We start from the raw sequence: 26,009 nt of genomic DNA on the forward strand, positions 1-26,009 counted from the left end.
GGTTTTGTGGGTGATTTGTTCTTACTTTGGTTTGTTTCCTCAGCTCCCCTGGATTAAGTATGTCACAAGTGCAGGGGTCTGCACAAGTCAGATGTGACACAGCCTGTCTCATGGCTGAACTGAAGCCTTTGGTTTGTGGCTTGGAAACAATTTTTCCTTTTTACTAGGCTTTACATCCTACACTTTACAAGGTTTTTTTGCCCCTCTTCCCCAGGTTCCCTGCCAATACATCCCATATTGCTCACCAGTGCCTCCACTGGACCTCTTAATTTCCTCTGACTAGGCCTGTAACTGCTTTGTCCTACCACCATAGTGCTTGTTCTAATATCATTCAGAGTAGGACAGAACAGTTCTCCCCCAGTGTACAGTACCTGCCTGCAGATCTAACTAAATCCAGAGTTTCACTTAAGCATTTTAGTGAATGGAAAGGGCAAGTATGATTATTCTACAACTAACAAAGGAGAAGTATTTATTTATGCTGGCTGAGGTTTCCCACATTACCCTTTCATCCATCCACAAAATTTGAAGCTGAAAGGAACTTTCAGAGAATTTGGAAATGCTGACTGCAGGAAGCACTCACAACACAATTATGTGCATTTTTCCAGGCCAGTTACTGAGGAAAAGAGCACATAGCAATTAGGACAAATCTGTATTCTCTGGTTAATCCCTGGTGGCAGTCAGTCAGATCAGTGATTCTGTCTGAACATTTAAGAAGTTGAACATAACTGTTGGGAGTTACTACCTGTTCTCTTCTGTTAATATTTACTGATACTATTTACTGATTGCATTTCAGTAGCAGCTTCTGAAATGTCTGTTCCCCTGATTGTTCTGAACGTGGGTTTGGCTTCTCTTTTACTCAGGTGTCTGATTAGTTGAGTTCTTTTCATCTCCAAAGCTCTTTGGGAGCTGCTAAAACTTGAGTCTGACTTTTGCATACAGATACAGCTGTACCTGCTGAGCAGCTGCAGTGAGCTGGATAATACCTATCTTGGAAAACAAGTGCCATTAGAGGGATCCCATCTTGTGTCCTGGAAACGTAGCTGATTTCACTGACACTGCTCCTGGCAGTGCACCCAGGTGCAATCACCTTTGTGACTTCTAGTGGGGATAGTCAGGGATGCCAGACTGTCACAAGTTCTACACTTCTGCTACAGAGAGATGAAAGTCCTCTGTTTCTAGAGCTCCAAGGCTCCTGTTATCTGTGGAGCCCTGAGGTTGTGTGCTGTGCAGTGCTGTTCCAAAGGCTCAGCATCCTCAGGGAGAGATGTCTGTCACTACGCAGTTAATGCCTTTTTAGTAACAATTATGCATCTTATCAGACACAACATCCTCCTAAACTATTTTTGTCTCTCTGTCTCTTGTTTTTCTCAAGAGTTTTCTATTTTGGCGAATTTTGCCGTGGTGTGTTAAGTGGCCTTGCTGCATTCCTCAAGCTGATCTGTACCAGGTTGCTGCCTGAGTTTCATGCCCATGTGGTAATGGCCACGTTTTTTAATTACTCCTCTTGGTGAAGCCATGACAGATAATTCACATAAAATGAGAAAAAAAACCCTTGACTGTTCAGGGATGTAAAAACCAGTCTTAGAAAATTAAGTAATTTATGTAATTGGGACTTTGTGGGGAACAAGATGTTACTGCGTCCTCGTTAACAAGCACCGAGCTTAAAACCTGCGTTCTGAGGAAACAAGAGTAGCCAGAAGAAAGTACAGAGAGGAGAGAACAGTTGAGATGCTTCACAAGGAGAACAGTCCATCAACTTGAATAAGTTTCACCAGGAATGAGAAAGCTGGGACAGCTTCAGGAGGCTCTTGTCAGTGTGTGAATACTGGATAGGAGGGTGTGAGGAAGAGGGAGCAGCCTCTCCTCAGTGGGGCCCAGTGATGGGATGAGAGGACATGGGGAAAGCTGAAATGCCACTTCAACAAAGGCAAATGGGTTTAACTGCAAGGCTGACTAAGCACTGAACAGCCTGCCCAGAGGTTGTCCTCCAGCCTTGGGGGACTCGAAACCTGCCTGGACATGGTTTGTGGCAAACCTTGGTAGGTGACCCCGCTGGAACAGGAGGGTTGGACTGGATGATCTCCAGGGGTCTCTTTCCCAGGCTCACCCTTGCTGTGAATCTGGAGCTTTGCTGTCTCTCTGGTTCAGCAGAATGTCTGTGTTAGTCACGCACACCTTTTGTGTGTGTCACCTGCTCCAGGCTGGATTTATTCCATGTGACCTATTTCCTGGGCTTTTGTTTAGCTGCATCTTCACTGTGGGGCTTTCTTGTGCTGTCATAGCAAGGGGTTTTCCCAAGAATACACTGCTCTGGATTTGTGTCAAGCTGTGTGAGTAGTGTACTGTGTGAACCTGAGTCACTAGAAACTGCAGGTTGGGGGATAGATCTGGGAAGCATTTGTGGCTGCTTTTATATTACAGCCCAACTGCTAAAGATTTGCTGGGAATAGCACAAGCAGAAAAAAAAATCAGATTATTTGCTGTTGGAATTAGCAGCCTGAAGAGATGAGTCAGTTTAAGAACCTACTTAAAACTCTCTTTCCCTGGTCGTGTTCTTTTCAATATTTAAATTATTTAGCATTGTACCAAGCCATGCTTGGTTGAACATTTCTGTCTGTATTTAACTGTTGTTTTAACACCTTTTCCCCACCCCTGCCCTGAGATGTTTTTGGAAACCCAAGCCTGCCCAGGGCTGTAGTGGTAGTGACTGTGCTGCAGAGCTCACATCTGAAAAGTCTAAAGAGTGCTGGTGAGAGCTGCAGTTGAGAAGAGTGATTACTGAACTGTGTGCAGGTAGACTCCAATATTCAACACCTCCATAATGGCCACTGGAAGCAGCTCCAGACATATGTAACTGATGTTTTAATTAGGTTTTACATCTTTTTAATATCTAGTACAAAGTAGTAAATCAAGTTAAAATAAAATTCTACTCAGAATAAGTAATTTTGGGTTAGCTGCTTTTCCTTCTGATTGTGGTATTTGAAAACAGATTCTTTATTTTGAAGAAAAGTAATGTTGCTCTGGCTTGATACATCTTTTCAAGTCTGAAACAAGCAAAATGATAACTGTTAACTATCGGTACAGTGAAAACAAAAGAAAAGGAAAGACAATATGATAAAGAATTACTTCTAGAATTTATCTCTTTCTGCTCCTTTCCCCACATCAGGCTTTTGGTGTAATCATTTTAAAAGAGAGACAGTAATATTTTTTTATTAGACTTCATGTCACCTAATGTTCTTGAGGTTAAGTGTGGTTAGTTGCTGTAATTAAAGAGCTGTTTTGTGTGTCAGATGGTTTCACAAACAAAAACTATTTGGCAACCAATCAATCCCAGCCCTTTCACATCACTCCTGTATCACTCTTTTCACTGTCCTGGTGAAAAGAATCCAGTTCTTTATTTCTGAATTCCTGCCTACCTAAATATGTATCTAAGACATACCTTTAAAATTATGAAAAAGTACTTCCAGTTCAGGCATTCTTACTTGAACACAAATAGAACCCTTCCTTGGATGGACTACTACAGGATGAGTAAACTGAATTTACCATTGATGTATATGTCCTATTTACACTTGAAAGTTAAATTTTTCATTTTTAAAAACTAGAAAGCAAAGATGAAGTGATTTACCCCAGAACAGACTGTCTAGTTTTGTCTGAAGCAGGATTTTAACTCTGAATGCCTAATCACAAATGTAATGCATCAGCTCCTCCTCTGGCTGGAAACATCATCCTTTGGGCTGGTTGTCTGCAGCACAGGTGCCTTGTCTTCTCATTTCTTCAGGCAAGCCTGGGAGGATTGGTTCCAGGAGGAGATACTGAAATCATCCTCAGTGTGGTTCCTCCTGACTGTGTAACAGGTTCATTACTCTGAGTGCACCATCAGCCACCATTTCTGCCTCGCAGCCTCTCCCTCAGGATGTTTCCAAGAGCTCAGCAAGTCCCCCGTGGCTGAGTCCCTGCCAGGAGGGCCCACTCCTTGTTTGGTTACTGGTGTCTTTCTTTGCTGCAGGAGACACAACTGTTCGATGTGAGCAACTGGATATGCTTCAAGATTGGCTGTCTGAATTCAGAAAATCTACCTCCTCCTCCAGTACAGCCAATCCAGAGGAGCTGGTGGCTTTTGATGTCATCTGTGGAGATCTCAACTTTGATAACTGCTCCTCTGGTAAGACAAGGTTTGCCTTTTCCTGGTGTCTGCCTGTTCAGAAAGGAATAGGAATGTAATTGATCCCTGTGGACTACAGCAGTGTATTAAGACTGGCTTTTGCAAGGAAAAACTTAATTGCTACAAACACTTCTAAAATAGCTTTGAGTGTGAGTTACTCTGCTTGGCTCATCCCATGAGCTCTGTGGAGTTATTAAGCATGATGGGTTTTAAGGCACAAAGAGCAATAATTTGTGACTTATGTAGCAATAATAAGGACAGATACAGTGGTTTAGCTTTACTTGAATTAGGTAGACACTTACTGTTCTACAGTTTTAATTACTAATGAGAGACATGTACGTTATGGGACTTTTGTGGAGAAAAAGTACATTCATGCAGTTAAAAATAGTTTCATAGTGCATATACACAGACATAGGAGACTCATGCTGCAGAGAGAACTCAACACTGCTGAGTCAGTCTTGGAAAAAAGTTAACTGATGCTATGTAGTTTCAGGTTTTTTATTTTGAGAAATTTTAAATCTGGTTTTTCCTTTAATTGGATGCTGAGGGTACTAGAAAAAGAACTCCACAAAACCGTAATTAATGGGTGGTGAGTTCACAGAAATAGAAGCCTTTTCCAAACATAACTGTTATGCTCTGTTAACAGTTCAGTTGCACTGTGTCTGTGTATCCCAGAGCTCTTTGCTGGTTTGGAGCTGGCACATGGACCAGCCTGGCTGGGGCTGAAGGGGCTCTTGTGTCACTGCAGTGCTGCCCCAGAGAGAGCCCAGGGCAGGGACAGGAGGGGTCACTGCACAGCTGAGCTGGGGCTGCAGCATTCCAGGTGGGATTCAGCAATTTAGACCAGGGCCTGTGGATGACCAGGTGCATCTGTGGAACAGCATCCAGTGTGAATTCTGAGCCGTTATGAGGAGCATCAGGTAACTTAGGCAGAGAGCAACAACTGTACCATTGTCTATCTAAAAACCCCCACTATTATCTCTGATTTCATTACTTGTATCAGACACTTGAAATGGAGAATTTTAGCAAAGTTATAGAAACATTTAATTGTATAGAAAAGACCATCAGCCTAAACCCCAGCCCTTCTGTCACTCATTTCCAATTCATTTGTACAAGAAGTAAATCAGTCCCAACTGTATGACCCAAAGTAAACTCAGAATGGTCTGAGAAGGTGCTGGCAAGTGCTCTGAGTGGGACAAGAATCCCTCCTGCATGTGGAGGTGATCAGGAAGTGCAGTGGCTCCAGGAAACTGTAGTTGGACAAACACACCTTAGGATACAGTCCAGTGGCAGCAGTGGCAGGGAGTTGTGAGGGAGTGCAGGAGGGAAGGGGTTGGTGCCAGCCCCTCAGCTGCCCAGGCAGTGCAGGGAGTGCTGAGGGGCTGCAGGAAGGATAAAGGAAGGGGTCAGTGCCAGCCCCTCAGGTGCCCAGGCTGCTGCCCAGACTGGCCCAGAGGCAGCAGCAGCAGTGCTGGCAGAGGCAGCAGGAGCTGCAGGACACAAACTGAACTCTGCTGGGCTCTGGCCCTTTCACTGGCACTCCTTGGGAGGGGTGGAGTGGCCTGGAGGCAAAGGTGTCCATCAAGGAAATAAATGAGCTGCTGCACAGCAAATGGGAGAGTGCCCAGGCAGATCACAGATCCAAAGGGAATGGGGAGAGAGGGGAGCCAAGCTGGGAGGCAGAACATATGCTCAGGACTCTCTACCTGAGGAGTTCTGGCTCCCTACCCACGGTCTTGCACAGGAAGCACAGAGTATAACTAGTGCAATTCTGAGCTGTCGTTTTAAATAAAAGGTAAACCCAACTATTTGCTTTTGCAAATAATAGTTATAAACATTGCAACTACTGCTAAAGAGGGTTAAAAAGCAAGTTATAAAAGCTTATTTTATTTTTGCTATCTCTGACACTTATTTACATTGCCCTCCCCTTTAAAATGCACTCAGCCTGGAAACTGGAATTAAGCTGGCTATTTAATTTTTTACTTTTAGATTGCTTTCTTTCCTTATGTGCTAAGCAAGATTAATGCAGTGTTTCAAAGTTCTCTCCTCCATTTTTACATTACTCATTGTTTTAGGGACATTTCTAGCATTATAGGTTAATTGAACATCTTAGGTTTTTGTAAAGCAATAATCAGCTTCCTGTAATTCTCTTTATGATTTTCTGTGTCCTTTCCCACTCCACAGACTGATACAGCAGCTAATTAATGTCTCAGTGAATACCAAGCTTCTATTCTTAGTTGTATTGACAGTACAGTTTTCGAAGATATTCAGGTCCATGTGTGACCTTATGCTGATGACAAATTTTCTGTAACTCAGTTTTCAGCTTTACAGAACATTATGGCAACATTCATACAGAGAATTCACACTTAGTGGAAATGTTATTAGACAGTTACTTACTGTCATGTTGCTTTGGACTGACTTGTTTTTAAACCTTTTAGCATAAGATAAAAAGCTTTCCAATCAGATGGGTAAAGTTTTGTGTCACCAGCTGTGACTTATCATGGTCTCAGTTGCAAATTAATAACTTTTAATCTATCTTGGTTTTCAGGGAATTTCTGTTGACATATGATACAACAACGAAAAACTTGGACAAACAAAAAATTGCCAAGATTTCATCTTTTACTTTTCCATAAACATTAAACAAGCCAATTAGCTGTTCAGACAGAAAAAGTAATTCTCTGCATTGTCAACTTGGCAAACTTTGGGGAGGGTCAGTCCTCCAATCCTCTGCCACAACTCCAGGATCCCCTGACAAAGTAGTTTTTCAATCTCCCTGCAGTTCTGAGGATGTTCTCCAGATTGAGTGAGCTGGAAAGATGTGATGAGACAGCTGAACTGGTGTGGATGCAGCAGCTGGAGGACAGTCAGCTGTATTAGTGACTGAATAAGGAGATGGCAAAGGATTGCCACTGGAAGGCAGCCCAGTTGTCCACTGGATGATCCATCCCAGCAAGGGTTTGGTACCAGTGTAGGCAATGCAATGGCAGTGGGAGGAGATACACTGGAAAACTTCCACTTCAATTTAGAGCTAAAAACTATCAGAAAGGTCTTTCCTAGAAAAGACTTGGTAGGAAAGCACTGTTATTAGCTAGCATTTGTTGGGATTTCTGGCCAAGGAGAGCTCCTGCTGTGCAGTAAAGCTGCTGCTGAACTGGCTCAAATCAAACCTGGGTATTTATGGAGGAGAAACGGGGCCTTGCTGAGCCCGTGGTGCAGAACACACAGCTGGGCACAGGTTCAGGACTGGCAGCTGATGTACCTTTTCTGAGGGTTGTTCTTTCCCTGCAGATGACAAGCTGGAGCAGCAGCACTCTCTGTTTACACACTACAAAGACCCCTGTCGGGTTGGCCCTGGGGAGGACAAGCCCTGGGCCATCGGTAAGAGCTCTGCAGCCCTGGGGTGGGGACACTCCTGGGGGTGGGGACACTCCTGTCTGTCACACACAGCTCAGGCAGCAGGGTGGGGACACTCCTGTCACACACAGCTCAGGCAGCAGGCAGGTCAGCTCACTGGCAGTAGGAGTTTGGTGGAGAACAAAGATTTGTAACATATGTTTTACAAACCTTAGCATACGTTGTTGAATTATAATTAAGAACCAAAGGTCTCAAACTGCAGTCCACATTCTAGAGCTCACGTCTCAAGGTACCTGAGTGCCTCCCCCCCCCATCCTGCTCCTAAAAACATCTCTAGATTACTTGGGGGGGAGGAAGCCAAATTCTTGTTTCTGTACTGTGTGCCTGCAGTGAAAGCCTGCAGCTTCTGATCAGAATGTTCCATTTGGTGTTCCATAAATACTGTCAGTGAGGATGTAACAAAGCAGATCAACACCACTACAAACTTGTAGGTTTTGTATCATAAAGGATTTTATGGAACTCCGAGGTGTTAATTCCTGGTGAAACTCAGTTGAACCTGATGAAGTTTTAGATCAGGAATTAATAGTGTCTCTAGAGCAGCAATGATAACTATGAAGATCATAAAGATAAGTGGAACTGTTTAATAATGGGGCTTTACTCTGTGGTAACAGAAAAACAAATTAGAGACAGCAGAGCTGAGAAAGTGGAAGGGTGGAGACATTTTGAAAGGTGGCAGGGAGCAGGGAGGTGTGGGGAGAGGAGCAGTGAACAGAACATGCTCTCAGTCAGAGCAGTCCCTCTCTCCCACACAGATCCTGCCTTTACACAGCTGTGCCTCTGGGAGCCTCCCCAGCACAGCACAGGAGCAATGCTGGGCAGTCACATCTCCCTTTCTGTTCACAGGCACCTTGTTGGATCCTGAAGGATTATATGATGAAGAAGTGTGCACCCCAGACAACCTGCAGAAGTAAGCATTTCCTAATCTTTCCACGTTTTAGACAGTTCTGTAAAAAGGGAGTTCATCGCTTGCTATTTAACATTTCACAAATTGAGGGGTGGCTTAGGACTGGAAGACAAAACAAAGTTTAACTCGAGGGTGTTTGGGGAAGAGGAAAAAGGGAAAGGAAGAGTGGCTGTGTCTCCAAGTCAAGGGTTGGCTGCAGTGGATGAAGAGCTGAGAGCAGCTGCATGTCTGTGTGTCTCCAGAGCTGGTCCTGCCTCGACAGGCCCACAGGACAAGAACTCCAAGCACTACCAAAAAGGGTGGGTGGGCAGCTTGTCTGAAAGTCTTTCTGCAGGCAGCCAGTTCTGTGCTCACAGCAGCAAAAGGAAGTGTAGTTCTGCTCAGATAAAAAGCCCATGAAGTTTAAAACACCATCCCCAACCCAACTAGTGCTTACAGTACCCACTTAGAAAGCTTGCAGAATTGAATCCACCTAAACCTCCCAGCTCACAGATACAGAGAGGAATTAAATAGCACATCAGACAGAACTAGGAATGTGGCTTAACATCTTTCAGTGATTACTGGTGCAGCATTACTCTTAAGGAGTGTTTGATATTGAAAAACAGGTGTCTTTGGTTTGAGCTAGTGGAGTTATGAAAAATACAAAAAACCTTAACTTGCCAAAGTCTTAGGATAAATTCCTTGAATACCTGTGCTGTTTATTAAACAATATTCCAGTGGAGAGAAATTAATAAGCTTTGTAAATTTTAGAGCAGCACTTAATGAATGTAGCAATCCTTTTTGCACCTTCTCTACCTTGAAGGGAAGTTTACTGGACTAAATACATTATCATCATGACTAACTATAAAGGATGTTCTAGCTGTTTGTTACCAAAATAATACTACAGAGGGAAAGTTGTTTGAATTGGCAAGTCTGTCCTGATGTTGCTGTTGACACACATAATGGAAATGGTACATTATAGGCAGTTTATGCTGGCATTTTTACTTACCTCTGTGTGGAATAGATGGACACCTGGTTGAACGGGTTAGGTGAAGTCACCCCCTGAAGTTTTCTTTGTATCAGTTTGAACAAAGAAACGGAATTCTAGACATCAGGTCTGGGCTTAGTTTATGTCCAAAATAAAGATTTGCTACAGCAAGTCCCAGTTTGCACATTTGAGAACTTGGAAAATTTCCAAGCAGTTCTACTCATATGTTGAAAACATAAATTTGGTACATGTGAAAGGGATTTCTGGAATGCAAAAATAAGGTGATTTGGCCCTACAATCAAGTTTGCAAATGCAAATCTCTGTGTGGGTGTAAAATTCCATTTTAGGGTTCCCAAAAAAACCAAACCAACACAACCTAAAAAACCCCAAAACGAAAGAAACAAACCCAAACAAACCCTGTATTTCCGAGAGGCCTTTTCAGACAATGTGTCACTAAATTACTTTTGGGGTATTGTAGTTTATTCCCTGAAGAGTTACTTGTATTCAGCAATTAGGTTCCACCTACAAACACGACTGATTGGATAGGGAGCCATCAAATGATCCATAAGGATTTAAGAATATTACTTCTGCTACCTCTGTGTATGTACAGCACCTGAGGATGTGAGAACTGGAAAATATTCTGGGCCTTGGGAACAGAATATACGTAAGGCTTTTTCCCTGCTAAGTGTGGCTTTCAGTTTTCTGCAATGTGTTATAATTCTTTTGCACTGATAAACAAACCCTCTATGAGACCATAATTTGCACTGGCTTTTCCTGCAGCTCTGCAGGGAAACAGGGCTCTGCATGGGTACATCATGTCCATGTGCTCCTGTGTGAGAGCAGCCCTCATTTCCATGGGAGGGTGAGGAGCCCTCCTGACTCTGCACGGGGTGGAAACAGGACAGTGCCAGGAAATTCAGGGAAATGTAAAGCAATTAATGGAATCTGGGCTTTAAAGACATTTAAATGGTAAATAGCACAGTAGCTGTGGGGTACTGTCTAGTTAAGAAATATTGTTCATATACACAGTAAACCAGGGTACTGCCTAAAATTGATCCATTCTCAAATTTTTCAGTAATGAACCTTAATCAAGCTTTACAGACATTTAGATTGGCAGTGCAAGCTATCCAGAGAATTATTTCTTCATCAGCACTCTTCTCTACTTTATAAATAAAATTAAGTAGTTCACATTACTAAAACAATTAGGCCATAAAAGCAGCAGAACAACTCGTTCTTAAATCTCTCTTTCATGTTAAGGACAGCATACGTAAAACATCAGACTGGAACAACATACTTGGTACAAATAATGAGCAAGCCATTGATAATTATAGAACAATTAATTAGATAGATGTAACAATCTGGGCCCTGCCACAGTGCTGGAAACCACACAAGCTTCTGCTCAGAAAGGCTTTGTGAAATGCTCACAAATAATCCCATCTCACAAAGGTGACTGTCATCTCCAAGCCCATTTTCATCTCTGAACCCTGAACAGAGTCAGGCCTATGAGCACAGCACAGCTAAGAAACAAGATTCAGGTTTAGTTGAGCAACTCAGTCATAATTAATTCTGTTCACTCAATTAGTGTTGAACTGTTAGCACAGCAGAACCAGATGTCCACACTTGTGTCTGCTTCCTGTAGGGACAAACAGCAAACTCCTGTGCACGGCAGTACCAGTTTGAGACAGCAGCAGATGCTGCACATCTACAATTTGTTTCCTTCATGTGTTTGAAATGAACATTTCTCTTCTGTGAGCAGTTGTGCAGGTTAAGTGAATACCCAGCATTCACAGACTTTAAAAAAGACATAATTGAAGCTTAAAAAAATCATCTATTAAATTAATGCAAGTAAGATTTTTTTGCAGTAGTACTGCAGTGCTAATCAGCAGTTTCTTCTACTTTGTTACTTAATTATCTTTGCTAAATATAAATATAATTTTTGAAAGAGGTCAATCCCATCAAAGAACTTGCTTCCTTGAGCCTAGAAAAACAATCTAAGGAAGTGAACCATTTGCAATAGCTCTTTGTAGAATCATCTTGCAAATAGGGTGCAGAGAGTAAGCTAATTTATTGCGAGTTATTATTAAAACCAAGTACCACATGAAAGAAAGTTTACTTGCAGAAACTGATTACAGTAAACTCTAAGAACCTTCAATACCTCACTAAGTCCAGAGGAGGTTAAGAAAAGTTCTGATTAAATAACTGTATGATCAGAATTCTGTACCTTCTGAAGGCACATTAAGTGCTTCTCGTATGTATCGATTGACCCAAACTTACAGGTTATAACACTACTGAGACCTGATCACCTGCAGCCAGTGCCCCTCTGCCACCACTCAGGTCCTTCCAAAGAGACCAGATTTGACAAAGAAGCCATTTGAATCTCACACATTAAAACATATCATGAGAGTCTGGTGTTTGTCCCTTGTTATTCCTTCATCCTGTACTCTCACGTTCATGCATTAAAAAATTCCTAAACCCAACCCCATAAAACCCATCCAAGTCAAGTCTCAAAAACTGGGTGATCAAAAATATCTTATTTTTCTCCAAGGTGAAATTAAAGGCTTTGTACCTGCCAGGACCCAAGTTCATGGCTCAGTGTTTCTCCTGCGACAGTTGATGATGTTGCTTAATGGCGTAATCAACTCTTACAAGGGAAACCACAGAACCCTGAGCTCAGGTTTTGGCAGGTAAGTAAAGGAAAGTGGTTTTTGAGGAGGTGGTTTGTTTGTGTTTAAGCCAGAAAGCAAAACCACAGCATAGCTGTGCCACACAGCCCTGGCTGTGCTTGGGGTCACCTCTGCACACCCCAGCACGGGCAGGCACTGGGCATTCCATGTCACTGTCACCCTCAGTGCTCTTGGGTACAGCTTTGAAAGAGAACACAAGATTCTTTTGAAATCCAACACAACAGCAAAACACAGGATCACCTATAAAAATGGAGTGACAGGGGCCTTTGTGCACTTTCTGATCCAAAGTCGTGTTCAAAGCTGGGATAACTTCAGAGTTAGATCAAGTTGCTTGGGGCTTTAATAGTCTTCTCTGTAAAACCTACTGTTCAGGTTTAAGCACTCAAACTAAAAATTTTAATGGGAGAGCTGCATCTTATTTGCCTGGAAACTGGTACTTAGAAAGCCTGTTCTCAGTTTTAAGTGCTTCAGTGGATGGTCTTGGGCCAGGTCATCTCCTTTCAAGGTGGGGGCAGTGCTAACACACCTGCTGAGTAAGTCCATCCCTGTGGAGGAATTTGGAGAGTACCACATGCAGGAGTCAAACAGGCTGTCATTTCTAGTGAAGTGAGGCTTGGGGTCCAAGACAGTAATCTGATGCTGAAGCTTGCTCAAAACCAACTACCACATGCCCAAAGGTGCTCCTGAAAAACCTTTCTCATCCATACCCTGTCTGTAAAGCTGGTAGTCATTTCAGAAGGAGTTGCTCTGATCAGAATGGAGAGGTTTGTATCTAAGTGCTCAGGTCTGTATGAAAATAACCCAGGAAACAGTTTCTTCCTCTGCCAGTTTCAGCCACACTGGAGATGAGTGCAGGGGCTCTGGGCTGCCCTACCCTGCTGGTGGCAGGCAGGCAAGGGCCCTGCTCCTGGCTCCACCAGCACAGCACCAGTGATGCCAAGCCTGCATGAGGCTCTGAGAGCCCTGACAGCAGTTAGGACAGCCTCATATTGGAAAACATTTGGAAGAAGATGTGCTTTACAAGTTTAACAGTCCTTTTGAACTGGGATTACCCTTACTGGGGATTTGGAGAGAATCCAGGGTAATGCACAGGTGGACAGAATGAGCAAACCATTTAAAGTGCTTGGTTTTGTTTTTTTTAATGAAATAGGGTGCTGGAAAGTGAAGAAGGAAGAAAAGGATACTTAGTCTATCCCACCAGCAAGAACCACAGTTCCAGTCAAAAAGGGAGGAAGGCATCACTGAAGGGAAATGGGAGGAGGATTGACTACATGCTGTACACAGAAGAAGGTCTCTACCTGGAGTGGAAAGTGGTGAGTTCCTGACTTGTCCAAAAGAGCTGTAACTCACACAATGAACTTGTCTGAATGGCACTGTGGCCTGTTCTGCTTGGATTCAAATCATACTCCAAGGAGGACCTGCTGCTTTGCTATTTTCCACTTTTGCATGCAAGTTCTGATTGGAAACCTACTACAAACCAAGTTAAGCTGAGTTCAAGGATTCCAGCAGCAACACTGGTAGATGTGCTGCTCTTCCAAACTCACCAACTAACCAACCTCACTTTCACCCCTTAAACTTCTGCCAAACTGAGTGTTTTGCTAGATGTTTTTCCTGTGCCTGCAGTCTGAATATTTTTTAATCTTTTCAAGGGTGTGGATGTTCTTTTGTGCCTGTGAGAACCCACCCAAGTTCCCACTCTGTGATGCACAGGCAGGAGCTGACATGAGCTGCCCAGAAGGAGAACTTGCAGGGTGCAGTCTGCTTCCTAGAGTAGGACCTTGCCAGAATTGTACAGAATTCCATGATGGAAATGAGAAGCTCATTCACACCTATTTAGCACTGCAGCTGCTGTAGAAGAGCAGGCAGCAGAGCAGTTCAGCATAGCTTAGTGCAGGATACCTTGGTCTGGGCTCTCTCTGCACAGGCTCTGTGAGAGTAGCTTGGCAGGGAAATTCTTTTAAGGCTTCCTGTTTCAGAGGCACAAATGCCCATGGCACACCTCTATGGTAAATCCATCTTACAAACATGAAATGATGCCAGAACAAGGGCTGGAATTCAGAGACAGAAGGAGCAGGATTCCTGGTTGCATTACATTCCCACCCAAGTTGAACACCTCAATCCAATGCAGACAGGTTTCCTTTTTAGCTGCATGCCCTGCCCAGGATGGTAGAGCCAGCCCCTCCTCCCAGCTGAGGGCCTCCCTACCTGCTTGGATAAGCCTGTCAGGAACAACAAGCTGTTACTGTCAGTGGCAAGAAAAGGTGAACCAGATTTCATCCCAGTAGCCTGTCAGTGGTTCACCTCAGCAGCTGCACCACACTGACTGTCTGTGTGGCACAGTTTATCCTGAGCCCAGCCAAGCCAGACTGGTCCCACACCTCTGCTAATGCTCTGAGGTAGTTCAAAGCCTGGTGGGTGCTGGAACAGACGGGTTTTTCAACTCCTTTTCTTACTTTTGTTTTCCTTTGCAGGAAGTGGAAGAGTTCAGCTTTATTACCCAATTAGCAGGCTTGACAGACCACCTACCAGTAGCAATGCGTCTCATGGTGTCTACAGGAGAAGATGATCCTTAAAACTGACCAGCTTTGAGAATCAGAAGAGGGAAACATTAATGATATTTTAAAAATATCAGAGGATAAGAGCGAACTGTCGTGGTGCCACGTTAGGAAAGGTGACCCGACCTGACCTGGGCTACTCCCAGAATGTACCAACAATGTGGATTTAAAAAGGGAAGAAATGGAAAGGGTTGTGGCCAAAAGCCACTGTCACAAGTTGCTCAGGCAACAGGGCAGGCCTGTACTACAACACTTTCACTGTGGACCGAACAGAACCAAGATGGAAGTCCTAATTCCTTCTGAACCAGTGCCATTCTTACTCAAACATGTTTTTATACTAATATATAGCACAATTTAGTTTGTAATTAGTCTGTGAGTTAGTGCTGCTCGATGGTTTCTGCATCATTTCCTTGTCTGAGAAGCTGAAGCTTTGTCTCTCCTGTCGCGCTCGCAGCAGCCGCATGGCCCGCCCTGCATGAGCTCCACACTCAGCCCTGGCCCCCAGAGGGGAGGGCTCAGAGCCACTCTGGGACTGCAAACCCTTCTGGCACTACAGATAGACCAAACAACAGCTCTCTTCAATTTGCAGACCAACATCTTCCTGTCTGAGTTACGGACACACAAAAGGTTTGGAATTAAGACTTTAAGAACACAGTTCTACCCTTATTCCAGCTGTGTTCCCACTGAAATTATGAAGTGTTTTGTCTGAATGATGACTCCAGAATCAGGCCTTCAGCTTTCTAAATGCAACTTACTCCCTTAAGAAGAAACATAGTTTCCCTGTAATGTCTTTTCTTTCTTTACCATGTGTGGGACAGTTCTGAATTATGATATGGGATATGTATGTTACAGTAGAGTGAATAGATTCCTGTAGTACCATTGGTAACACCAGAGCCAACATTCTGCCTTAGCTAGAAAGGGTAAGTGGGAAATGGATTGTAAAATGCATGCTAGATATAGAGTAAACATAAACATAAGTGACATTTGGGGAGAAAAAAGTGTAGAACTGTGTATGATTGATAAGGCAGAATAACCTAACAATTCTCTAAAGGAATCAGTACACTTAAAGGGGAAGTGCAGCATGGCCAGCTAGAGAGCAGTTCCCTTGGCCTTAGGGAACTGCCTCCCAGGAGCAGAGGCTGTTCCTGTGTCTGAGACACAACTCTCCATTTGTTATGCATCACACACTTGAAGAGGGGTCTTGCCATCTGACTTACATGTTCTTTCCAGTACAGCTCCTCAAATGTGGGGCTCCCCTCTGCCACCTCCCCATGGCCTGACCGACCCAGCCTCTGTAACCTTAACAAAAAGAATGAAAAACTGAGAATCAGGTCCATAATGAGAGCTGGCATTTTTTGGGAGGATTTAATTTCAGAGGGTTTATGTTTCGAGAGAACAATGAAACCCCCTGTGTTCTAACCATTACTTAGTTTCTTCTGCCTATGTCGTGTTCAATTTTAGTGTTATTTCCTCTTACATTACTTACATTACATTCCCTGTGTTAAAAGAGTTAATCCAATATTTGACTGACTCCATTAAGTAACCTGTTTTAGTTATGCTGACCACAAACTCCTGAAGATGCTCTTGTTTTGGTTTAGTTTACACCTGCTAGGAATCAGCTTGAGCTAAATCTGAATAGATTTAAATTAGAAATCTCAGTCTGCACAGTCTCTGATACTGGCTTAGTTAGCTATGGTAAACAACAGAGCTTTTACTTAAATCAGCCTGATTTTGCAAATAGAGAAACTCTTAATAGTCATGAGAGTGCAGGACTAACAGTATTGGCTAATTCCAAGTAGGCAGTAGGGCCACTGCTCCCACTCTCCCACTGCACCTGGTCTTGACACATTTTATGCCTCATTTTCCAGTCCCAGGGTCCCTTGAGCAGAAGCTGCCTCTTAAAAGTGTGCTGTGCCAAACCAGGGGTAATCTGCAAGTAACCCATGGGGACTCAAAAATGGAACCAGACTCAGTTCCCCTTTTTGATAAAATTAGGAATTCAAGTTTACAGCATCAGAGACTTGAGTGTACTACCCCGTGCACCACCAGTTTCCCACTTTGTATGTTTGTCTTTATACAGAGGGTGCACGTATGTGCAATGTGTTTTTCTGGTTTCTTATTGCTCCACCCAGTTCAGAAAAACTTGTACCCAAACCAATGCTTTTTAATCCTATTTTCTACCTTACTTGTATTTTATTAACCTTTTTTAAAAAATCCAAACAGTATCAGTAGCAATGTGTGTGCTGTCCAGCAGCTATTTCTCAGTAGTAAAACTAACTACACTATTTTTAATAGTTTTCCTAACAATGTAAATTACAATTTGATATCAACTTCACCAAGTATCAGTTGCAGGAGCTGAATTTGACACTGTGTGGGATATAAACATAAAACTACTGCCAAACAACGTTACATTATTTACAGTAAAACTAACATGGTCTAAATTACCTTAAAAGTCGTTCTGTGACTTTGTGCTGACTAAAAATGAGACACTTTTGTCAACTTATTGAGATATATTGAGAAATGTTTTTTTTCAAATTTGAAGTAAACTGTTTTAGATTTTGATGTTTCCTAGTTTCTCAGTGCTCAAGAACAGCCTAGTTGTGAAATGTTCTCTTACACAATACACACACATGTAACCAGTCGCGGTAGTTCTTTCTAATTCACTCTCTTAGGGAATGTAGCTTTGCCAGAGTGATGCTGGAGGTGCAGCACTGTGTACCACTGGACAGATGCTCCTTGGTTTCTCACAGTGCTCCTGTGCCTTTCCATGTTTGCAGGGGTCAGGGAGTGTCTGTCCAGGGGAGCTGGAATGAACAGGCTCTCCCTTCCAGGGGGGACCTCGGGAGAAAAATGAGTTTTGTCTCCACCACTGCAACCACCAGAGTTCCCTCAGCCCCACAGAGTCACTCAGGCAGTGCCTGTACAGGACATCAGTCATCACCAGCCTTAGGCAGATACTGTATCATAGAATATTTGCACTGAAAAGAACAACAAAGGCAGGGCAGGGCTGGGTGTGAGAACATGCCCAGGAGATCAAACCCTGGAGAGTTTGTTTATATGTCAATTCTCTTTACTTATGGATAGCATGACCCAATTTATTAGTACAATGTTATTTATAAGAATTGGACTTAAGCTTCCTGTCCTATGCTTACCCCACTTTGTGCTGGGATTTCAGGCATCTTCTAGAAGTGGGAGATAACGCTGTTCTTGGTTTAGTAATGCACCAGGGACACTGCAGAGCAAGGGTCATCTTTTTATAAAGGGTATATAACATCTCCTGTTTCTCATTTCAATTTGCATTTTACAACATCACTTCTAGAATAAGTGAGCAAATGACACAAATGAGGACAGTCAAAAAGTGAGCACTTCCAGAAGTGTTCAGGGTGTCAGGTCCTGACAAAGTCAGTAACTTTAGGTCACTGCAGAACACTCCCTAGAGAACATGGCCTCTCAGGCACATCCAGCTCCAGTCAATCCCTGCCCTGTCTGTCCCATGGATCCACCAGCTCCGCTCCAGCCACTGAGCACCAGGGTGGGAACACCCAGCTTTGTGCTCTGGGCAAAGGCCTTTAACCAGTTCCAGCGGTGCCCAGGGGGTCTGTCCCAGCCCAGCCTGGCTGCTCAGTGGGAGCTGTCAAAGCCCCCAGCCCCACTGCCCCAGCCCCACTGCCCCAGCCTGGCTCCCAGAGCCCCCTGATCTCTGTCCTGCTGGCTGGAGAATGAGTTCACCTGCCTTGTGCCAGTATTGTGACACAGTTTTAGCCCAGAAGCACTGTCAGTCAGGCTGGCTAGACCTGCAGTCCTACTTGTTGGGTTAGACAGTAAGATTTAGGGAACATACAATTCCACTGGAGAATCTTCCTTTCCAAGGCCTCTGTCTGGTGCTCCAGCCGGAGCCGACGCGACCGTGCCCAGTTTGGCCCCTGAGCTGCCCCGGATCCCAGAGCAGCACAGCAGTGTCAGCACATATCATCAGCTCAGAAATGGTTTGGCCTCCTCCTGGCACTACAGGATGAGAAGAGAAATACAATTCAAGCAAAAGCTCCCAATTTTATCATCCATTACGAGGGTCAAATTGTTACTGAAGGTCTCACTTTTCCATGCCATCTTATTTTCAATATAATCTCAATGCTTTTAAAGACTTGTAATATTGCTAAGGTTTAGAAATCCTATAATAAGAATAACCTTTTTTATTTCAATGATTTTTCGGTATTGTATCCTTCTAGAACCTAATGTTTTTATATGGTAAGCACACACCTTCCAACATTTTGTTAAAAACGTACGAAAAAAGAGAAAAATTTAAATATTTTCCTTGGTTTCTTTATCTGCAAGAAAACCACAATCGCAGACCTGATAAAAACAAGGTATTTTAAACAATATGGAGGGGTTTTTGTCTTCTATTGGTGCTGAAAGGAATAACTGGTTGATGCAAACAAGGTAATAAAATTTCAAGGCTCAAATGATTCTGTGCAGTCACTTTCTCTGGTTTTATGATGTGGAGCCTGATGTCACCAACAGAAATCTGACTCCAAATCCCAGGGTGGTCAAGTGGGTGGGTCAAGTACAGTCTCACTGTGCTACAGGTGTTCTGGTGAACCTGCAGAAAATCAAGGGGGAAAGAAACGAGTCCTTTTAACTCGCCCTCCACTGCCCAAGACCCTGCCCAGACACCCTGGCAGTTCTGGAGCTGTGCAGCTCCATGCAGAGCATTCCCAGAGCCTCTGCAGGCTGCAAACCTGACCCTGCCTCACCCCAGAGCCACACTGGAAGGATCCCCCCTCGCAGGGTGCCAAGCACTTTGCTACATGTATTCCCAGTGAAAGGGCATCACACAAGACAAACTAACTCTCAGCACAAAGCCCGGTCCATTATCTCAGCCCCAAAATAAGACTGTTACCAAACAGGTATTTTGAACTCTTTTTTCTGTTACTCCTTGGTGTCATCTGATTTCTCTTTTCCACATTTGCCGAGAAGATATTTATATTCAACACACTCAGACTTGTAACAAAACGTGTCTTGTATGCCACAGTAAGCACATAGGAAGGACTGTAGCTCCTTCACTAATTATTAGCTCTGTGTTCCTGAAACTGTGTCACTGTTGAACTAAGGGTGCTTACCCTGGTGAGATCCCCTTTGCCCACAGCTGACCTTGAGTGTCCTCCCACCTCAGTGCAGAGACCTCGGCCTCACCACCCTGCAGCTCTGTGCTCCACTGGCAGAGCAAATTAGAAGCTGTAAATGGAGCATTTATTATACACTGGCTGAAAGAAATGCTGAGTCTGGTCAAGTGCTGGGCAATGGCTCCTGACCAGTACAAGAGGTCCTTGTCCAGGCCTGGATTCCTGGGTTGACAATTAGAAGAAAGTTTCTGACCACAAGACCAGACAAGTTCAAAACCAGCTTCCAAATGACCACAATGGAATGCAAAACAAACAAACAAAAATTCCTCTCTGAAACCCCAATGCTTTTAAAACAGAGCTGAATGTATTTTTAAAGGGTTTCCATGCGTGAGCCCAACTACAGGAAGGGACGACAGAACCCAGAAGGTCCCACTTGGTCCCATCTTTGGTTTGAGCACAGGGGAAAAGTACAGCATTTCTTCTGCTTCTGGGTAATGTTATTTATAAGTACAAGCAAAATTATCTGTTTGGGACCTTCAGTTTAATCTTGAAAAAAACACTGCTATTTCTATTTGTGTTTTAAAGATGGACAGAACTGGAGCTTACTAGCAGAAACTCTTCAAGTATGAATAGCTGCTTGTCAAGGCTCTGTGCAAGGCTATTTGAAGCATAGGGGGCAGGGGGGATGGAAAGAAAAGGAATGGAAGGAGGAGACACTTGATCTGCAGACATACTATAAAGATAGGAGAACATCTAATAAGATTTTAAAAAAATGCAACAAAAAAAAGTTAAGAATACTAAGATTAAATGGCCCTCAATTATTTGGGAAACATTCCACAGAATGTACATTGCTGACTAGTTTTGTTGGTGAGAAGCATGACTACACCTTGCCTTTATTTTTAGAGATGCTTTTTTTGTTAAAGCTTATTTTAAATATAATTATTTGATTAGTTGTTGCCCAGCCAGCCCAGGGAATGCAAATACAGACTGTCTCAAAAAGAGAGCTTCTAGGGGAGGTAAACAATGGAGCACTGTATCTAGTTCCCAGCTGGAGGCAGAGACACAAGTGGAATATTCTCCCTGCAAGCAAAGGGATATGGGGCAGCAGCATCCAATAAAGCAGCAGGAAGCTGGCAGTGGATATAAGGCACTGCTTCAATCTGAACAGATGATCTCCTGTGAGAAAATACCTTTCTTTATCCAAGGCCTGGCTGACTGGCACAGAGACAGAAGAGAAATGGCCCCACTCTCAATGGGCCCACGTTCTGCCATGGAGGGAGCCTTCAAAGAGAGAGAACTGGATAGAGAGCACCTACAAGGGCCACAGCACAGCCTCAGCACAGAACTGCTGGGGCCACTGACAATGCCACTGGAACAAGGACCACGCTGCCAACCACACCTGGACATTGGCACTCCCACCATGAGCCCCAGCAGCTCCACAGGACACTGCCCTGGGCCAGGAAGAACTGCTCAGGTGATCAGGGAAATGCTGCTTATTCCTGTACCTGGTCCTGTAATCCATAAGCAAGAAACAGCCCCCCCAGCCTGGCAGCACAGGCACAGCACACCAACTCAGTGAGACACTGGCCTTGAAGAGCTTCCTGGCTGTGACAAGCACAAAACACCCCAAAATTAACTGTTTTGTTAGGACACACCCATGAAACCTGTGGAGCAGAGCACTCTGCTACAACAGACATAAAGCCTGTTCTGTATTGAAATATGAAGACACAGTCTTTCCTAGATATTTCTCTTCCTTCCTCCCTTTTTGAAAACTTTTTTGATGTATGTTGCAAGGTACATGCCAAGATAAGGTATGATAAAGCTGCTGTGATTGTTATTAAAGTTGGGGTGGGGAGAAAAATGTTTTAAAACAGACCAGGGATGAACAGACTTTAACATCATGAACCCTTCTCCTGAGTTTTTAGTCTTGCATGTACAGATTACAACAGATTTAACCCTAAATTTAACCCACAACTGAACTCTGCAACTAATATTTTCCTTTTACCCTACATTGCCCTCTCCCTTCTTACTCAAGCATGGAAAGCAAAGATTCAAATGCCATACATAACATGGAAAGGTATCTTTAAAGGGGTGCAGAACCCATATGACATATGGTTGCCTTTGTGTCAGTCAGCATGACTTGAAAAACAGCTCTTTAGACTTGTTTTGTTATTTGTAAAGACATATCTAGGAAAAAAAAGTTTACAACAAATTAGACCTAAAAGCAACTAGATCTAAACTAAAAGCAACTAGACCTAAAAGCACAATCTCAGCAGGAGCTGAGTGATGCTAAAACAAACAAACAAAGGTAGCCATGGTTTGTACCTCTGAAGAAAGAGGCTGAGCGTGTTCAAAACACTGTTTCATCTCTGTAAGCTTCCCATTCAATGGTCACAGGATTAAGGCTCCACTCAAAGGAAACAGGCAAGAAGTATTATGGGGAACTCAAAGAGCATCAGCTCAGGAGGTAGCACTGCTGCCTGAAAACAGCAGGAACACAAGCAGTCAATACTAAAGCCACTGCCTTGGTCCGTGGCACAATGTCCCAGTGTGAGGACAGGACACACGTGTGGCACAACAGCCAGCAAAACGTCTGGGTGAGTGTGCTCTGCACACCGGTTCCCTGCCTGTGTGTGGTGCCTGTCCCCTCGCTGGGGAGTCACACCCACACTCACATGAACTCTTGTTCCTCAGGCCCCACCACTGCTTGCAGAACACAGCTGGCCTCTCCCCCAGCCCCTCTGCCCCCGGGGCTGGCAGCAGGTGCCAACACACCTTCCCTCAGGTGGGACACTGCCCGGTGTGCTGGGACATGCAGGCACAGCAGGGCAGGGGTAAGGAGAACGTGTCTGTCCTGCCCTGAGGCTCAGCCCCACAGGAATCCCCAAGGAAAGGGGCACCAGGGCTGAGAGACTCGCTGGCATCCCTGGAAGGGCCGCCTGTCCCTCTCCTGCTGCACTGGGAGGCTGCAGAGCAGCTGGTTTATTATAAATCCTGGAGGTGCTCCCAGCCCTTTCCACCAACATGAGGGTATGTCACCCTATATCATCAGCCCTGTGGTATAAATGACTTTCCTGCTGCCTGTTAGGCAGGCAGGAGATTATACATGTAGACCTGCTGTACAGTCACTGCAACCATTCCTAGAAACACTGCAGTCGAGAAGAAACATGACATTTTCAAGTGCTGCAGTGAAGGCTGTTTGTCCCTCCTTCCCTCCCACCCCATTCATCGCAGCTTGATTTGTTTGCTGATTGCCAGGGGGTGAGTCACTGGTTTCTTAGATACCCTAACATGAAGCAAGCAGCCACTTTCTGTGAGACAGATGCAGCAGGATCCACCACCCCCCTGGAGAAGCAGGACTCCACTCAGTGACTGCAGCACCCACTGTTCCTCCCAGAGCACGAGTCCTAACACTGCACCTGGAGATGGGAGCGATGGGCAAGGCAGGACAGAGCAGAGGCTGTGCACAAGGACAGGAGTGAGAGACAAACCCTCAGCAAAGGAGCTGCTGCAGGAGGTTGTGCAGCTGCACCTGAGCAAAACCCTGAGGAAGCACCAGAGGTTCCGTGGCCAGCTGTGTGACTCAAGGCTGAGCCTCCCCGGGGCTGTGCCCACAGCCCTGCCCGGAGCCCGTCAGAGCAGCAGTGCAGGGCTTCCCCTTTGCACCAGCAACATCATCAGCTCTCACTCTTTCAGTAGTGCCCTTGTCCACAAAAGAGGTAACTTCAGGGCTCTCAAATCCTAGACAGAATCCTGCTGGGGGGAAAAAAAGTGGGTCATCTTCATGACAGGTTTTGAAAACAAAATCAAAGCACTATAGCTTTGTAAATATATATAACTATATTAAAAATACAATTTATATATAATATATAAATATATTGTACATATGTGCCAAAACCCACATGGTTTTAATTACTGAGGTATCCAAGGATTTACTGCCTCTGAGCCTTTATCTGCTGTATCTCGGTCAAAGCTCCTAAGGCTGCATTTGAAATCACACTGTGCTAAGAAAACAAATGATTAAAGCAGAGCTAGGGAGTCAGGGGATTAGTCTATTCTGCATGGCCTTGAGCAAGTAATTTTTAGCTCTGAGGCCCTAATCTTATAGTGAGCCTGGGGCAGATGAAACACTTGAACACCACAAAAAGCACCCTCAGTTTTTTTCTTTTCTGAAAAATGGAGATGACAACAAATACCTCTCGGAGAACCATCTTAATCACTAATCTGCATTAAATGCTTGGAAATGTGAAGTATTACAATGATTAAGTACCAAACCAAATTAACATTTAGCAATGCCATCAGAGTCAATAAGGTAGAATGACAACACAAGCATCCACTGTATTCAGCTCACAATCACCACTGGAAAAATCCAACCCTAGGAAGTTGTAACAGTCTCTTCCCCTCCTAACAACCAGCTGTAACTACAAACAGAATACAAAAGATGAGTGACTAAATGAATTAGTCCTGAACTGCATCCTCTATCTTGTTAAATGCAGGAAGCCCACACAGAGCAGTTTCAAAGGGACTAATGAAGGAGAAAAGCAAGCTCCAGGATCTCAGTCCTTGAATTGCCCAGCCTTCAGACAAAGGTACCAGTTCTGCAAATAAAGGAGCAAATCTTGCAGCTGCCATGACTTAGAGAACACCCTTTAGAATGCAAGACTTGTCCTTCATCAGGACCATGACAACTTCACTGTCCTAAGAGTACCATTCATTCTGTGTATTCAGCAGGACACACAGAGTTCTGTTGCCTGCCTGCCTTAGCAGTAGGTGCAAGTCTGGATTAGTTTTATTGGGAGTTTCACTTTTTGAACTAGTTTTCCATTTCCATCCATGTACGTAGAGTGTGTCTCGTAACATCAGAGGCATTTATTTGCACATAAGATGAGAGAGCTGCATTGCAAGACTGTGCATTTTCCTTACTTATAATAGGCTAGAAAATTAGAAGTGGGTTCTCAGCACCCTCTTGTGGATCTGCTGTGGTAACCACTACATATTAGTAACATTTCATTGCAATTCTAAGGTATACAGTTACTTTTGCAGCAAAACTGAAACTGGGAAGCTAAATGTGAATGGCAACACTTGGTAGTTTATTATTATTTTTAATACCTGACTAAAACCCGTGTCTTTAGTGCAAACATCTCTTGTGCCACATTAAAAAAGCTGCCAAGCTCCATTGCAATATATGAACTGCAGTACTATGAAGTTCAGTGGTGGCAGGGGATCCTGTTTCTATTAGAACGTGCAGCTGTGCCTGCAGGCCTAGTCAGGATCAAAGCTGTTGTCATTTAGAAAAAAAATTGCCTGTGGTGGCAGCACAGAATAAGTTCCTTCCAAGAGAAAATAGGATTCTTGCTCTGCTTATTAAGATGCCCACAGCCAGAAGCTCTGGCAGCTCAGCACATCATTGCAATGCTTCTGTCAGCTCTGGGAACAAATGGGAGCTGGATGCTGCCACTGGGTAGATGGGATTTTTTTGATTAAGAGGCTTTCCTCCCCCAAGTGTGTTCTTACAGCAAGATGCCCTGTGGCAGAGGACAGAGATAGAAGTAGTCTTTTATTCTGTTTTTGCACACATGCATAAGAAATGGCCAGGATCCCCCTGCAAGCAGCTGTTTTCCACACAATTTACAGATCACGTTAAGTTTTTCAGTCCAATCTGAGGAATTCACAGAAGTCAAGGAAGACTGATACATACAATAAATAGTCTAATTACACACACATGTGGTAAGGGTTTGCCTCAACACAGCAGCTTCCAGCACACTAAACCAAAGCCTGAAGGCAGTTCCAGTGCCTGTCTAAATGCACAAGCCTAACCAGCCAGCATCAGCAATGCTGATAACACTCACAGTGAATTAAAACGTGCACAAGGCTTCCTGAGCACATCCATCAGATTTTGTTCCTCTAAGGAAACCAGAGGTGCTAAAATATGCTCAGCATTCAATCTTTCCAGCTTTTTTTCTTTTTTTTTGATAGCAGCAATACAATTTCTGCTCCAGGTATACTGAAATTTATGTTTTTCCTCATGCACATAGAGCAGATCCCATGAACTGCCACAGCTCAGCAGATGTGCTGCTGCTACATCTGGCCTGTGCCCTTGGCCTGCACTCACCCACCTCTGAGAGCCTCACTAGTGCCAAGCCTCACAACACCAAGAGCTTTAACAGGGATGCCTCTCAGTCACCATGCCTGGTATCTACTGC

General features: G+C 44.0%; 1 protein-coding gene across 6 annotated transcripts in view; it reads left to right on the forward strand.

The window, feature by feature from the left end:
* The window catches only part of SMPD3 (sphingomyelin phosphodiesterase 3), a 78,397-nt gene extending 63,203 nt beyond the window's left edge, over positions 1-15,194 (forward strand). For all 6 annotated transcript variants that reach the window (XM_018082379.2, XM_008933397.3, XM_018082349.2 and 3 more), the window contains 5 exons: positions 4,007-4,162; positions 7,451-7,540; positions 8,420-8,483; positions 13,282-13,444; positions 14,603-15,194. In XM_018082379.2, coding sequence (XP_017937868.2) covers positions 4,007-4,162; positions 7,451-7,540; positions 8,420-8,483; positions 13,282-13,444; positions 14,603-14,704 — 575 coding nt within the window. In that variant the 3' untranslated portion in view covers positions 14,705-15,194. The remainder of the gene's footprint in view (positions 1-4,006; positions 4,163-7,450; positions 7,541-8,419; positions 8,484-13,281; positions 13,445-14,602) is intronic.
* Positions 15,195-26,009: the final 10,815 nt, after the last annotated feature.

This window comes from Manacus vitellinus, unplaced genomic scaffold (assembly GCF_001715985.3).
Source record: "Manacus vitellinus isolate BGI_N305 unplaced genomic scaffold, ASM171598v3 scaffold_10_pilon, whole genome shotgun sequence".
Lineage (NCBI taxonomy): Eukaryota > Metazoa > Chordata > Aves > Passeriformes > Pipridae > Manacus > Manacus vitellinus.